The sequence below is a fragment of the Thalassophryne amazonica genome, chromosome 7, assembly GCF_902500255.1.
Source record: "Thalassophryne amazonica chromosome 7, fThaAma1.1, whole genome shotgun sequence".
NCBI classification, from domain to species: Eukaryota; Metazoa; Chordata; class Actinopteri; order Batrachoidiformes; family Batrachoididae; genus Thalassophryne; species Thalassophryne amazonica.
Window position 1 is genome coordinate 18,480,712 of NC_047109.1, and position 16,250 is coordinate 18,496,961.

At 41.8% G+C, this 16,250-nt stretch overlaps 1 protein-coding gene across 2 annotated transcripts in view; it reads right to left on the bottom strand.

Annotated features, from left to right (window-relative positions):
• The window catches only part of si:ch73-215d9.1 (dyslexia-associated protein KIAA0319), a 53,079-nt gene that overhangs the window by 22,395 nt on the left and 14,434 nt on the right, over positions 1 to 16,250 (bottom strand). For both annotated transcript variants that reach the window (XM_034173928.1, XM_034173927.1), the window contains 5 exons: positions 7,212 to 7,331; positions 6,891 to 7,038; positions 6,632 to 6,780; positions 1,262 to 1,419; positions 700 to 838 (listed from right to left, as the gene is read on the bottom strand). In XM_034173928.1, the coding sequence (XP_034029819.1) occupies positions 700 to 838; positions 1,262 to 1,419; positions 6,632 to 6,780; positions 6,891 to 7,038; positions 7,212 to 7,331 (714 nt within the window). The remainder of the gene's footprint in view (positions 1 to 699; positions 839 to 1,261; positions 1,420 to 6,631; positions 6,781 to 6,890; positions 7,039 to 7,211; positions 7,332 to 16,250) is intronic.

A 16,250-nucleotide genomic window follows, 5' to 3' on the forward strand; every position in this document is an offset into this window, starting at 1 on the left:
CTCAGACGATCTTGGAGGTGAACATGCTGGATGTGGAGGTCCTGGGCTGGTGTGGTTACACGTGGTCTGCAGTTGTGAGGCTGGTTGGATGTACTGCCAAATTCTCTGAAATGCCTTTGGAGACGGCTTATGGTAGAGAAATGAACATTCAATACACGAGCAACAGCTCTGGTTGACATTCCTGCTGTCAGCATGCCAATTGCACGCTCCCTCAAATCCTGCGACATCTGTGGCATTGTGCTGTGTGATAAAACTGCACCTTTCAGAGTGGCCTTTCATTGTGGACAGTCTAAGGCACACCTGTGCACTAATCATGGTGTCTAATCAGCATCTTGATATGGCACACCTGTGAGGTGGGATGGATTATCTCAGCAAAGGAGAAGTGCTCACTATCACAGATTTAGACTGGTTTGTGAACAATATTTGAGGGAAATGGTGATATTGTGTATGTGGAAAAAGTTTTAGATCTTTGAGTTCATCTCATACAAAATGGGAGCAAAACCAAAAGTGTTGCGTTTATATTTTTGTTGAGTGTATTTATTTATTATTTTTTGTTTTTAAGCCTTTGATTGTCAAGAGCTTCCGAAAAGAATTTTGTTGTATGTGTGCATAATGAAAATAAAGAACTCTATCTAGCTAGAAAACAAAATCAGGAACGTCATTTCAGATTTGAATTTGTTTTTTAATTTCCTCCTGTACCTGGCTGAACTTTGATGGTGGCGGTGGCGGAGCTGGAGCGTCCCAGAGTGTCAGTCACCCTCAGCTGGAACAGGTAGGTTCCCTCAACCAGGTTTGCGAGGTACAGTGAGGCCTGTGTGTCGGAACCGTACAGAACATCCTGCAAACACCACCAGGAGAAAATCACCCGAAACTGGGTCTATGCTTTAAAATCTTCTCAACAAGAACAAAGTAAAATCATTCTGTGGTCAAACCATCAGTGTTAATTTTGCAGGATGATTCACCAGCAATGGTGCTAACTAGTCAAACTAGTTAGCGCTGTGAGTCACTGGAAGGCTAGCTAGCTAACTTAGTCAGTACAAATATTACACAAGTTAGTATATATGTGCAGAAAATACATTTGTCCATCCGGTCCTGTGTCACTGGAAAGAAAACATCAATTTACTTGACTTTGTTAGAGCAGGACTTTATAAAAATGGATTATGTGACATGCAGTTAATCAGACAGTTGACTCATTTTGTTCTTCGTTATCCCGACAAATTTAACCATTTCATTTGACATCTTTTTTCTGGCCTGGACTGACCCCAGCTGCCGGGCTCTGGGCGTCTCGGACCCACAGGAAGTGAACATCTGTCTGCTCGCCGTGGGTTACGGAGCCTCGGAGGACCAGCGAGTTGTTGGGCAGGATGAGGGTGTGGGTCCCACTGGTGTGAGCAACCAGCGGAAGAGCTTTGGCTGCAGTGGAGGAAAAAAAGAAGACGTTTTTAACAGTTAACATTTTTAAGATGCGTGACCATCAGGAGCTTCTCAGATCTCCGTTTGTCTAACGTAGAAAATGGCCGACTTCTTACCGGATGTTGACACACACACTTCACCATGTAGCGCCATTCTTTCTCACGTCACACGGTAAATAAATGAAGCTAACATCTGCACCATCCATCTGATGGTCAATAATTTAATGCTATAGTCTGTAATCTGGTTTGTCCACACTGCTGCGATAAGAAGAAAAACAGGAAAACCCTTGAACCTTCGACAGCATGAACCACTGCGGTGTGCGGCTGCTGCTCTCGCGGGGAGTGGTGACCGAATGTTCCATCATCCACTTATTGAAAACAATAAAACCTTTAGTTTACCCACCACAAGTACTTTGTTGGGATCATCCGTGTTGTATTTGTGGAGGATTTTATAAATCAGATGTCATGCGTAACACTGTGGTCACATCATCTGCAAATGACGGCAACAAGCAATTCCCGAGGTGTGCACGCTACATCTCCGTACGATGTCTAAATCACTTCAGAGGTGTTATCTGGTTACAAAAACTGCATTTTTAGATTTCAAAGTGTTTATTTTTCACTAACCTTAACAAAATTTCCATCCATCCATTTTCCATACCCACTTACTCCAATTAAGGGTCACAGAGGGGTGCGGCCTATCCCAGCAGTCCCAGGGCAAGAGGCGGGGGACACCCTGGACCGGACACTACTTTGTCACAGGGCCCTTTACAAAATACAACCCCAATTCCAATGAAGTTGGGAAGTTGTGTAAAAATGTAAATAAAAACAGAACACAATGATTTGCAAATCCTCTTCAACCTATATTAAATTGAATACACCACAAAGTGTTATGTGTCGGACGCAGTCAGAGAACCGACCAGCGTTTGACAGGCCCCAGCAAAAAGGAAACAGAGCACGGTTCAATGGATAACAGAATTTAATGACATAACAGTGAGTGCTAATTAATAACAAATAAGTGCGCGGTCTGGCGAGGTGGAAGAACGGTGCGCTCCCAGTAGCACAAACGGTCCGGAGCCAGAACAGTTCGGACCCAAGGACCCCGCCGACACCCCCCAGGTGGCCGCGACCATCCGAGTCTGTGAAAGAAGAAACCATCATGTGAGTCCACCACTCCACACACAGAGAGACCACTCAAGGTGTACAATAAACAGCAAACACTTCCTGGCTTAATCACCAATCAGCTTCCCACCCTGCAGGCATGGAACACCCAGTTCAATTCTCCACTGCAGTGGAAGCTGATTAAACGACTAACATAACAGCTCAATATAATAAGGTGTGAGGGACACCACATTTACTGACTGTACTCATGTTAGTCACAAAACCTAAAGTACCTCAGGAAGTGTGCTGACGAGCGTGAGACCTCACCCCCTCCTCTTTCACAGACCATGGCATCAAACCTGGTACGGTCTCTGCGTCCATGATGATGAGATGGTTCTCTAAACGTCGATCTCACCCGTCTGGTCACAAGGTCGAGTCTCTGGCAAATACACACTGTGTACTCCAGACTTAAATGCAACCATGCCCCAATCCATAAAGATGCACCACAGCTGTGAGTCCTGACGAGCTGCACATGACAAGCTTCAGGTGATCAGGGTGAGGTCCTAATAACTCAGCCACACATCCACTCAGTCCTGAACGCATGCCACCTGGAAGGAAAAACAAAAGACAGAAAACAGAGGACAGAAACAAAAGCCAGCCAGGCACCCCAGCCACAACACAAAGACAAGATATTTAATGTTCAAACTGATAAACTTTATTGTTTTTGTGCAAATATTTGCTCATTTTGAAATGGATGCCTGCAACACGTTTCAAAAAAGCTCGGACAGTGGTATGTTTACCACTGTGTTACATCACCTTTCCTTCTAACAACACTAAATAAGCATTTGGGAACTGAGGACACTAACTGTTGAAGCTTTGTAGGTGGAATTCTTTCCCATTCTTGCTTGATGTACGACTTCAGTTATTCAACAGTCCAGGGTCTCTGTTGTCATATTTTGTGCTTCATAATGTGCTACACATTTTCAATGAACGACAGGTCTGGACTGCAGGCAGGCCAGTCTAGTACCTGCACTCTTTTACTACGAAGCCACACTGTTGTAACACGTGCAGAATGTGGCTTGGCATTGTCTTGCTGAAATAAGCAGGGACATCCCTGAAAAAGACGTTGCTTGGATGACAGCATGTGTTACTCCAAAACCTGGATGTACCTTTCAGCATTAATGGTGCCATCACAGATGTGTAAGCTGCCCATGCCATGAGCACTAACACACCCCCATACCATCACAGATGCTGGCTTTTGAACTTTGCACTTTTAACAATCTGGATGGTCTTTTTCCTCTTTTGTCTGGAGGACATGAGGTCCATGATTTACAAAAACAATTTGAAATGTGGACTCATAAGAAAATAGCACTTTTTCACTTTGTGTCTATTTCAAATGAGCTCGGTGTTCTTTGAGCATTCATCAACTTTCCCAGTCTTTTCTTGCCCCGTCCCAACTTTTTTGAAATGTGTTGCAGGCATCCATTTCAAAATGAGCAAATATTTGCACAAAAACAACAAAGTCTATCAGTTTGAACATTAAATACAGTGAGGAAAATAAGTATTTGAACACCCTGCGATTTTGCAAGTTCTCCCACTTAGAAATCATGGAGGGGTCTGAAATTTTCATCTTAGGTGCATGTCCACTGTGAGAAACATAATCTAAAAAAAAAAAAAAAAAAATCAGGAAATCACAATGTATGATTTTTTTAAAATAATTTATTTGTATGTTACTGCTGCAAATAAGTATTTGAACACCTGTGAAAATCAATGTTAATATTTGGTACAGTAGCCTTTGTTTGCAATTACAGAGGTCAAATGTTTCCTGTAGTTTTTCACCAGGTTTGCACACACTGCAGCAGGGATTTTGGTCCACTCCTCCGTACAGATCTTTTCCAAATCTTTCAGGTTTGGAGTTTCAGCTCCCTCCAAAGATTTTCTGAGGGAAGGAGGTTGTTTGCCAAAATCTCGCAATACATGACCCCATCCATCCTCCCTTCAATATGGTGCAGTCGTCCTGTCCCCTTTGCAGAAGAGCACCCCCACAGTATGATGTTTCCACCCCCATGCTTCATGGTTGGGATGGTTTTCTTGGGGTTGTTCTCATCCTCTAAATATGGTAAGTGGAGTTGATTCCAAAAAGCTCTATTCTGGTCTCATCTGACCACATGACCTTCTCCCATGCCTCATCTGGATCACCCAGATGGTCACTGGTGAACTTCAAATGGCCCTGGACATGTGCTGGATTGAGCAGGGGGACCTTGCTGCCCTGCAGGATTTTAAACCATGACAGCATCATGTGTTACTAATGTAATCTTTGTGACTGTGGTCCCAGCTCTCTTCAGGTCATTGACCAGGTCCTCCTGTGTAGTTCTGAGCTTTCTCAGAATCATCCTTACCCCACAAAGTGAGATCTTGCATGGAATCCCAGACCGAGGGAGATTGACAGTCATCTTGTGTTTCTTCCACTTTCTAATAAATAATCATAACAGTTGTTGTCTTCTACCAAGCTGCTTGCCTGTTGTCCTGTAGTCCATCCCAGCCTTGTGCAGGTCTACAGTTTTGTCCCTGGTGTCCTTAGACAGCTCTTTGGTCTTGGCTATGGTGGACAGGTTGGAGTGTGATTGACTGTGTGTGTGAACAGGTGTCTTTTATACAGGTAACAAATTCAAACAGTTGCAATTAATACAGGTAAAGAGTGCAGAATAAGAGGGCTTCTTAAAGAAAAATTAACAGGTCTGTGTGAGCCAGAATTCTTGCTGGTTGGTAGGTGTTCAAATACTTATTTGCAGCAGTAACATACAAATAAATTATTAAAAAAAAAATCATATTGTGATTTCCAGATTTTTTTTCAAACCCCTCCATGATTTCTAAGTGGGAGAACTTGCAAAATCGAAGGGTGTTATAAAATACTTCTTTTCCTCACTGTATCTTGTCTTTGTGGTGTATTCAACTGAATATAGGATGAAGAGGATTTTCAAATCATTGCATTCTGTTTTTAATTTACATTTTACACAACGTCCCAACTTCATTGGAATTGGGGTTGTATGTGAGGATCCTGCACGTGGACTTCAGCTCAGCATTCAACACCGTCATCCCTGACATTCTCCACCAAAAACTCTCCAACCTTTCTGTGTCAGTTCCCACCTGTCAGTGGACCTCCAACTTCCTGATGAACAGGACACAGCAGGTGAGGCTGGGGAGCATCAAATCCAGCACATGGACAATCAGTACTGGTGACCCTGGTGTGTGCTCTCCCCACTGCTCTTCTATCTGAATGAATGCACCTCAAGGAACCCCTCTGTTAAACTCCTGAAGATTGTGGATGACACCTCCATCACTGGCCTCATCTAGGATGGTGATGTGGCTGCATACAGACAGGAAGTGCCCCGTCCCAGCTTTTTTGAAACGTGTTGCAGGCATCCATTTCAAAATGCACAAAAACAATAAAGTTTATCAGTTTGAACATTAAATGTCGTCTTTGTGGTGTATTCAATTCAATATAGGTTGAAGAGGATTTGTAAATCATTGTATTCTGTTTTTATTTACATTTCACACAACGTCCCAACTTTACTGGAATTGGGGTTGTATGAGAAACAGATTTATACAGAAATAAGCTGTTTTTGGCTGTTCACTCTGATTGGTAATCACCGTGTTGCACCACTCAGCCTTTAGTTCAGCATAAAATTGACTTGTCATCTATTTTGGTCCCACCTAGTGGGCAGAAGAGTGACCATTGTCTCTTAGTGCACAAAATGCCCACTCTGTTTGAAAATGAACGGCAGGTCGCGGCTTGTTGCCACTTGTAGCTAACGTAACCGTAGGGTAACAGTGGCGTTCAGTGGGGCGAAAGTGGAACCATGAGATTGACTGTTCGAATGGGAGCACATGCACCCCCTATTGGTAGCACTTTTTTTCGCTTTTAACCTCTATAGCTGATCTCATCAGCGGTATCTCAGAAGAGCTGAATTTAGCAGCTTCAAAACCAAAATGTATGAATACAGTATATTTCCAGCCCCCTGGTGACCCTTGATTGGTGGAAGTGGCTATAGAAAAGAAATTAATGTATATATTTATTTCCAGGACCGTCCAGGATCCATATAAGGGTCCAAACCCTTCACCTTCCATGATCCTGACATTCAACGTGGTGCTATCTGTCGCCCCCTCCTGGTCAGCCACAGTCAGTCTGAAGGTGTAGCGCCCTGCCTGCAGGCCCGTCGCTGTAGCTACTGGTTGATCCACGTCCTCCAGCTTCAGTCCAGGTGGGCCACTGGAGGGAGTTGCGGGGGGGGGGGTAGTAGCACAGGTGAGTTTTAAATGGATCTGTTATCAAACAAAGGTTATGACGCTTTAAAAAATAAATAAACACTAAACATTAACCTAACGGCATCCCAGCGGTAGCTCACGATAGAGCGGTCGTCACTGCTGCCACTGCCATCGAGCAACACACTGTCCAAGGGGAGGAACAACTTCCTGTCAGGACCAACGACAGCTGCTGGACCGCGATTTAATCCCGTTAACCTTGACACTGTAAAAAAAAAATAATAATAATAATAATTTTTAAGAGCCTAAATGTTGATGTTTATATTTTATTTTCAATTTTCTGTTAATTTGTTTTGTTGTTATACTGTAATTCAAACAAACGTGATCTAAACTCCAAAAACAAACATCAAATAAATGTAATCAGAATTATGTCATCACCAGGTGTTGTAGCAGAGGCAGTGATAGCAGACTGGGGGGTGGTGGAGGGGTCAGAGGTCACGGTCCAGGCCTGGGGGCTAGTGGTGGGCGGAGCTCTGTCTGGCAGCACATTCACGGTTTCTGAGGAGCACACAGAGACAAATATGAGAGCTAGAGAGCGCAGTCCCAATGCTGCCTACTCGACACGAACATCCCTTCATGGAGAACGACATGACACCTCCAAACCAGGAAAAACACTGACGAAGGGCCCGGATGTGAAATGTTTCATGTGCATTTTCAATGCGGATACACAAGTGAACACACATGGAAAAAAGCTCACAAAATACCTGTTAAAATACTGTTCTGACCTGGATATTGAGCCAGTAAAATTAATTTACATTAAATTATGTCCGGAAAGTATTAAACTTACCCTGACACCCACACATTCTGAAATATTAGTGTTGAAAATTACACGGATCCAATCTGTTCCAAGCTGCAATAAATCAGCAGCTGAGCTGATGCTGCAGCATTCAGCGGCTCATCAATCCCCAATATATACATTACAGGTTTGAGAGGATTCCATATGCGTTCTCCACCGCAAATGGTTCATGAGCCCATACCCGCCCCGGCCTATAGGCAGTATAGACAATTTCAAGTATAGACAAGTATAGACAAATGAGGAGAAAAAAATAAAGTCAATTTTAACTGTTCTTATACTAAAACTAGTTAATACTATTTATTATTATATGGCTGCAATGCTACGTGTACTGTGATTGGCTGATACCCGGCCTGATATTTTCCCATGACAGTCTGCAATGCATATTTTCTTTACAAACAAGGTTGTGTTTTTTGCACGGACCTCGCTGCGTTCAGTCTGTACTGACACATTTCCTCATACAGACCTCTCGCTCAGTTAACAATCCTTTAATATAAAATACATATAAGCCCATATTGATTTAACTGCATAGCAAAGCCTATCAAATAATAATATGAGCGAAGCGACACGCAGCAGAGCGAAGCTCACTCATGGTACAAGGGAGTCCCAAACAGGAAGTGCCAAATTATGAGTCCACAGTGAAACAGGAAATGTCAACTGTAAAACACTTCCTGGATCGACACTTCCTGGACTGACAGATGAGATCTCATGGAATCTTGTGGGAACTCAGTGGTAAGTTCACACTGAAACAGGAAGTGCCACATTTTGAGCCCACAGTGAAACAGGAAATGTCAAATGTTGAACACTTCCTGGCATGGGTGGAGCTAGAGTGGAGGCCGGGGTTTCACTGGACTCCCCTGAAATCTGACTTTACACAGATGATTGACATGTCACGGCACCACACATCTGGTTGAAAAGAGCTGCATTTTGAAAGTAATGAGTCACATTGACTGATAGGTTCCTCCTGTCCAGCAGTTTGTGCTGTGTACTAGAGGTGGGCGGATCGATCCTAATATCGATACCAACGCTGGTATTGATATTGAACGATTCTCGTGTAAAAAGATCGATACTCAAGCTTTTTTCTTTCCCACACGCACTCACTGCTGCGCACACAGACTCATCAAAGTCTACTCTCTGTCTGTAAGAGCAGCGCTGCGCTGTGTCACACAACATGGAGCAGCGCACCCTTGATTGTGGTTTGTCAGCCCTCTACCTCAGGAGATTTTAAGTTATGTTGAGTGATATTTTTTAAACAAAAATGCTGATTGTGATAATAAAGTATTATGTTGTCATGTACAATGTTTGGCGAAATTCTATCCTAGGTCTTTTGGATCCTTTGACTCTATGAAGCTTAAATATGAAAAAGTATCGTATCAGTATCGATATCGGCGATGCTGGGTCTGTATTTACTTGGTATTGGATCAATACCAAAATTCACGGTATCGCCCAGCTCTACTGTGTACCACAAAGAGTTCTAATCCACCTTAGTAGAAGAAGAGAAATGCTTGCCTCAGATTTGAACTGAACACGTCATTTGAACTATGGACTTCTAGTCACACCAAAGTTATATTGGTGAGTAAACGACTGTATTTTATGTCAGAAATGACGTCCAGATTGTTAAAAGCGGCATTTGTTCTTTAATTCGGGGGGTTCTTACATATACAAGTTTTTCCAGTGATTTTTAGATGAGCAGGCACCTGTTGATTAAATGACATCTTAATTTTGCTGTCTACAGCAGTGACACTAGTTTAGATATAAAGTATAAAGTCATCTTCCTTAAACTCAAACAGAAAGCAAATCTCTACAACTTGATATAAATTAATTAAAAATATAAAATCCAACTTCCTGATGAAGTGGTGTAGTGGAGAATTTTCTTAAAGTAAGTAAGTAAAGTTTATTTGTATAAGCACCTTTTAAGATAAAATCACAAAGTGCTTTACAGGAATTTAAGAACACAGAAATAAAAACATAGAAACTAAAGCAGCAATAACATAAAATTAGTTAAAAGTGAGTCTGTACAAACAGGTCTTGAGCTTCTCCTTAAAAGTTCCAACAGAGTCAGAGAACGTAGGTGTAGTGGCAGTGCATTCCACAGTTTGGGTGCCACAACCTCAAATGCACAGTTTCCTTTGGTCTTTAAAAAGAAGACCCGATAGGTCAGTGGCAATTTGCCAGAAAGTACGTCTGAGATGAAAGCCTAGATTTGATGTTTTGGTGAAAGAAACTTTTGTATTTCTTCATAATTGATGTAAATCAGTGGTGGGCACAGTTCTGCTCATCTGCTGTTAGGGGATTAGCTTTTCAGATAACTTCAAAAACCATCAGCGGACCAATTACAGCACACCGAATGGTGACCATTGACATTTTGACCCAAAATGCATAGAACACTGCCATCTATTGTCACTGCCATGCGCATATTAAGCAAATATGTAGGACTGCTTTTTTGCATTTGCGCAATATCTCTAAAATTAGAAAGGTCTTGTCTCAGAGTGATGCTGAAAAACTAATTCATGCATTTATTTCTTCTAGGCTGGACTATTGTAATTCATTATTATCAGGTTGTCCTAAAAGTTCCCTGAAAAGCCTTCAGTTAATTCAAAATGCTGCAGCTAGAGTACTGACGGGGACTAGAAGGAGAGAGCATATTTCACCCATATTGGCCTCTCTTCATTGGCTTCCTGTTAATTCTAGAATAGAATTTAAAATTCTTCTTCTTACTTATAAGGTTTTGAATAATCAGGTCCCATCTTATCTTAGGGACCTCATAGTACCATATCACCCCAATAGAGCGCTTCGCTCTCAGACTGCAGGCTGACTTGTAGTTCCTAGGATTTTTAAGAGTAGAATGGGAGGCAGAACCTTCAGCTTTCAGGCTCCTCTCCTCTGGAACCAGCTCCCAATTCAGATCAGGGAGACAGACATCCTCTCTACTTTTAAGATTAGGCTTAAAACTTTCCTTTTTGCTAAATCTTATAGTTAGGGCTGGATCAGGTGACCCTGAACCATCCCTTAGTTATGTTGCTATAGACTTAGACTGCTGGAGGGTTCCCATGATGCACTGAGTGTTTCTCTTTTTGCTCTGTATGCACCACTCTGCATTTAATCATTAGTGATTGATCTCTGCTCTCTTCCACAGCATGTCTTTTTCCTGATTCTCTCCCCTCAGCCCCAACCAGTCCCAGCAGAAGACTGCCCCTCCCTAAGCCTGGTTCTGCTGGAGGTTTCTTCCTGTTAAAAGGGAGTTTTTCCTTCCCACTGTTGCCAAGTGCTTGCTCACAGGGGGTCGTTTTGACCGTTGGGGTTTTTCTGTAATTATTGTATGGCTTTTGCTTTACAATATGAAGGGCCTTGGGGCAACTGTTTGTTGTGATTTGGCGCTATATAAATAAAATTGATTTGATTTGATTTCAAGGATTCAAAAGGATTCAAAAGGAGTTTATTGTCATATTCACACAGGAACATGTTCCCTGCACAATGAAATGTGTTTACTGCATTTTACCCATCCTAATTGCCAGTTAGGAGCAGAGGTCGCCTTTTTGGCGCCCGGGACCAGCTCCAGATGTACATCCCTACCTTGACCGGCCTCATGACAAACAAACAACAACACACACATAACACACACAACACACATAAGCCGGCCTGGTACATGAACACATATAAAAGCACACACAAGGGAAGAATTGGGAAAAGAAAAAACCTCCATTGCTGCTGTGTTGAACTCACGCAGCAGCACTGGAGAAAAAAAACCCATAGCAGAGGAAAACAGTAAACAAATCACAGCAGACGACAGCCGAGACGTGAATATGTCCAGTGTTCAGACAGACAGCCCGGAAGGCCGCCCTTGGCGCCATCGACAGGCCTTATCTGTCCATCCTGGAGGGGGGGGGATCCCAGTCCTGAATCAGTCCACCAGAGTCTCAAGGTCCCACAGTCAACATCTCAGGACTGGGAGGGGAGAAAACAAAGAAGCGGGGGAGACGAGGAGCGAGGCATCAGGAATGTTCCTCGGGGGGAGGATTTTATCCCAGCGGCCTTGAAGGGCAGCTGGTGTTTGGAAACCAAATAGATATCCAGATTAACAGACGCCTGAAAGATTCCACCGTCTGAAACTTCAGAGTGGCTCCCAAATACATCTGAATAGAGGAGAGGAGATGTGGTCATTACTGACGATCAAACCAGTTTTCCAGTGCAGCCATTCTCCCCAAGATGGATTCCAACGTGCGGTTAACACCCGCCGACTGAGCTGACACTGCCCTTCCAATCGAATCAATCATGTGGGGCAGCCTGGACGGGCCAATTAATGCTGCCTCTACCTTCTTAATTTTCCGGTAAACCAGTGCTATGGCCGCTCCACACAGCAGAAACCCAGTCACCACAGCTCCAAATAAGTAAACATCTTCAACGTCCTCCACAGACAACGTGTACAGGCACATGACTTGCCACCTCCGCCAGCTGCCCATCACGTAACCCGCCACATGTGTCCCGGCAGGACAGGTCGGGGTCCTCCGCTCCCGAGTTGTCTTGTAGAAAAAACAGTGTCAGTTGCGTTCAGAGACCACTTGATCAGATCCATTTTGCCGTTTTCCAGAGGAGCAGGGCTGGCAGCCTCACAGACAAACACGCTACAGTAGCAGGAAAGTTGGGGAGGGAGGAGGAAAGAAAAATGCGACCGTCCCAACCGAGAGCAAGAAGGCAAAAAAAAACTGATTTGATCTACTGGATGACAGTGTAAGTGTAAATAGCATCCAAATGTCATACGGTCGCCATTCGGTGCACTCCTGTATCAGACTTAAACAGAATTTTCAGTTTTGCAAATGCATTTTTGTTTTACAAATGAAAAAAGTTACATATTTACAAATACAGATTTCTATGTAAAAACCAACACACATGTTACAGCAACATGTGTGTTGGGGTTTTTTTTTTACAACCAACCACTGATGAGGAGGCTCAATTACCCATAATGCCTTTGGGCATCTGTTAGTGTTAATGCTCAAACAATCAGAATTAATGCATTACGTTAAAACTAAAAGATATGTGTGATATTTTCACTTTGTAAAAATGTCAGTTAACATAGATATAAATAAACTGTCCGGAATTAGTCTGGTTTTTAAATCCAGCCATATGTCAAACCTGCTTTTCTGTTTATGCCTTTGGCCCATGTCGGGACCAATGTATGCTGTGAATGTAAATGACCCTTCCTTACAGCAGTGGGCAGAGCGCACAAAGACAGAAGCTCTGACTTGTTGTTTGTGTTGGTTTCTGCTCATCTTTGATTCTGCTCAAATGTATTGGCAGTGCTTAAACTCAAAACTTGCTTGTCAGTAGCTGACAGTGTACCGGAGTCAATACTAAAAGTTAGCGGTTATCGGTTAGCTGTAGCTTCCGCTACATTTTTTTTAATGGGTTTATCGTTATAAAGGTTAACTTTTCAGTTAGCGGATTACCAGTTATCGAAGCTAATTTTTTGGTTAGCTGTGCCCACCACTGATGTAAATAAAGTCCAAGACATATTCAGTGCCTTGGAAATGTTCATGTTTCTATCCCCTGACTTTTCTGAAGAAAACTGGCAATAAAACTAATAATTATTTACAGGTTTTAAATTTTACAGATTTGCTTTCAGTTTGAGTTTGAAGAAGATGAAGAAGAAGGAAGATAAATTAAAATGTGTGAAATACCAAGTGTTCCAATACTTTTGGAGGGCACAGTATGCTAACCTTACACAAGTGTAAAATGAGTGTGGTATTATTACCGTTTTGTTTAAGTGTGTTTAATTTTCACTGTTGCTGCACTTTGTGTCAAATCATAGTTATATCGCATATCATATTTATATGACAATATTGAGATACAATAATTTGGTCATATTGTACAGCCCTACTGTCAACTAGCTGAAAATTGAATATTAATTTACATCTACATTAAAAAAAATGCTTAAAGTGATGGAGTTAAGAGGGCGGTAATTAGGGGTATGGGGGGTTATGGTTATGGTTATGGGAAGGGACACACTTACAGTATGGTTATGTCTGAGTTAGGAGGAGTTAGAAATAGTAAAATAAAAAAAAAAACTGCATCAAAAAATGTCTGTAAATGTCATGTGGTTAAGCAAAGCTAGTTTCCCCTGCTTGTAATAGCTACAAAAATCCCATAAGTATAAGCACATTTGTTTATTTGTGTTACACACAGTTCATATTGTCTGTGTTTATTAATTCCGCATATCATTAACCCCCTCAAATCCACCGTGGCGTCGGTGCAAGTTTTGAATTTTGCATCAGTTATACAGCTTCATGATGAAGTGGTACAGAGAAGGATTTTTGTTTTTTCAAGAAAACTTGAAAGTTCAGCTACAATTTGCCAGAAGGCACATCAGAGATGCAAGCCTAGATTTGATCTGTTTTGTTGAAAGAAAGTTCTTCTCTGCTCCCCTCCACTATCATGCTGAGACTGCTGATGCAAAATGCAAAACTTACACTATGCACAGTTTCTCCAGTCACAGCCACATAAGCCTTATAAATTCTTCTGGGTGTCTTGGTGGCTTTCCTCACTCTTCTCCTTCTTGCAGACTCACTCAGTTTTTGAGAACTGTCTAGAGTGCCAAACTGTGTGTATTTCTTCATAACCGATGTACAGTAGTGTTCAGAATAATAGTAGTGCTATGTGACTAAAAAGATTAATCCAGGTTTTGAGTATATTTCTTATTGTTACATGGGAAACAAGGTACTAGTAGATTCAGTAGAGTCTCACAAATCCAACAAGACCAAGCATTCATGATATGCACACTCTTAAGGCTATGAAATTGGGCTATTAGTAAAAAAAAGTAGAAAAGGGAGTGTTCACAATAATAGTAGCATCTGCTGTTGACGCTACAAACTCAAAACTATTATGTTCAAACTGCTTTTTTAGCAATCCTGTGAATCACTAAACTAGTATTTAGTTGTATAACCACAGGTTGTCATGATTTCTTCACATCTGCGAGGCATTAATTTTGTTGGTTTGGAACCAAGATTTTGCTCGTTTACTAGTGTGCTTGGGGTCATTGTCTTGTTGAAACACCCATTTCAAGGGCATGTCCTCTTCAGCATAAGGCAACATGACCTCTTCAAGTATTTTGACATATCCAAACTGATCCATGATACCTGGTATGTGATATATAGGCCCAACACCATAGTAGGAGAAACATGCCCATATCATGATGCTTGCACCACCATGCTTCACTGTCTTCACTGTGAACTGTGGCTTGAATTCAGAGTTTGGTGGTTGTCTCACAAACTGTCTGCGGCCCTTGGACCCAAAAAGAACAATTTTACTCTCATCAGTCCACAAAATATTCCTCCATTTCTCTTTAGGCCAGTTGATGTGTTCTTTAGCAAATTATAACCTCTTCTGCACGTCTTTTATTTAACAGAGGGACTTCGCGGGGGATTCTTGCAAATAAATTAGCTTCACACAGGCGTCTTCTGTCACAGCACTTACAGGTAACTCCAGACTGTCTTTGATCATCCTGGAGCTGATCAATGGGTGAGCCTTTGCCATTCTGGTTATTCTTCTATCCATTTTGATGGTTGTTTTCTGTTTTCTTCCACGCGTCTCTGGTTTTTTGTCCATTTTAAAGCATTGGAGATCATTGTAGATGAACACCTGCGTATACGTTTTCCCCTCTCCAATCAACTTTTTAATCAAACTACGCTGTTCTTCTGAACAATGTCTTGAACGTCCCATTTTCCTCAGGCTTTCAAAGAGAAAAGCATGTTCAACAGGTGCTGGATTCATCCTTACATAGGGGACACCTGATTCACACCTGTTTGTTCCACAAAATTGACAAACTCACTGACTGAATGCCACACTACTATTATTGTGAACACCCCCTTTTCTACTTTTTTTACTAATAGCCCAATTTCATAGCCTTAAGAGTGTGCATATCATGAATGTTTGGTTTTGTTGGATTTGTGAGAATCTACTGAATCTACTGGTACCTTGTTTCCCATGTAACAATAAGAAATATACTCAAAACCTGGGTTAATCTTTTTAGTCACATAGCACTACTATTATTCTGAACACTACTGTAAATAAAGTCCAAGACACATTCAGGGACTTGGAAATGTTCATGTATCCATCCCCTGACTTGTCTGTAGAAAAGTGGATGTAAAACTTGATGGTTTGTATGTGTCCTACTAAAGGGGGCACTTACTTATTCACACCATCATTTTGGCTTTTAGATTTTTATTTCTTTTAATTCATGATGGAGAGATTACTTTTCACTGTGAGTTTAAAGGGCATCATTTTAGAAATTTTAATATAAAAAGCCTGAATTTTAGATTTGTTTTTTGATGCCTTAAAAAAAATTCAACAAATGTTTTCAGAGAACAATACTGCAGAAGAGACACCTGATGGTGTCACAGTCTCCCCTTTTCAGATGCTCTTTCGAGGTATTTAAGCATAAACTATGTGGTCTCAAAACAATTCTCATATGATGATGTCATAGATGAGTTTGCTGCAAAGAAAACAAGGAGAGTCGAGCTGTAGCAGGTGATATGAGGGTGACGGGATGGTTTTTAAGGTTGTAATTTGTTCTACGTGTTCTAAACTGTTTTGATTGACTTGTTTGACATTAAAAAAACAGATTGATTTAA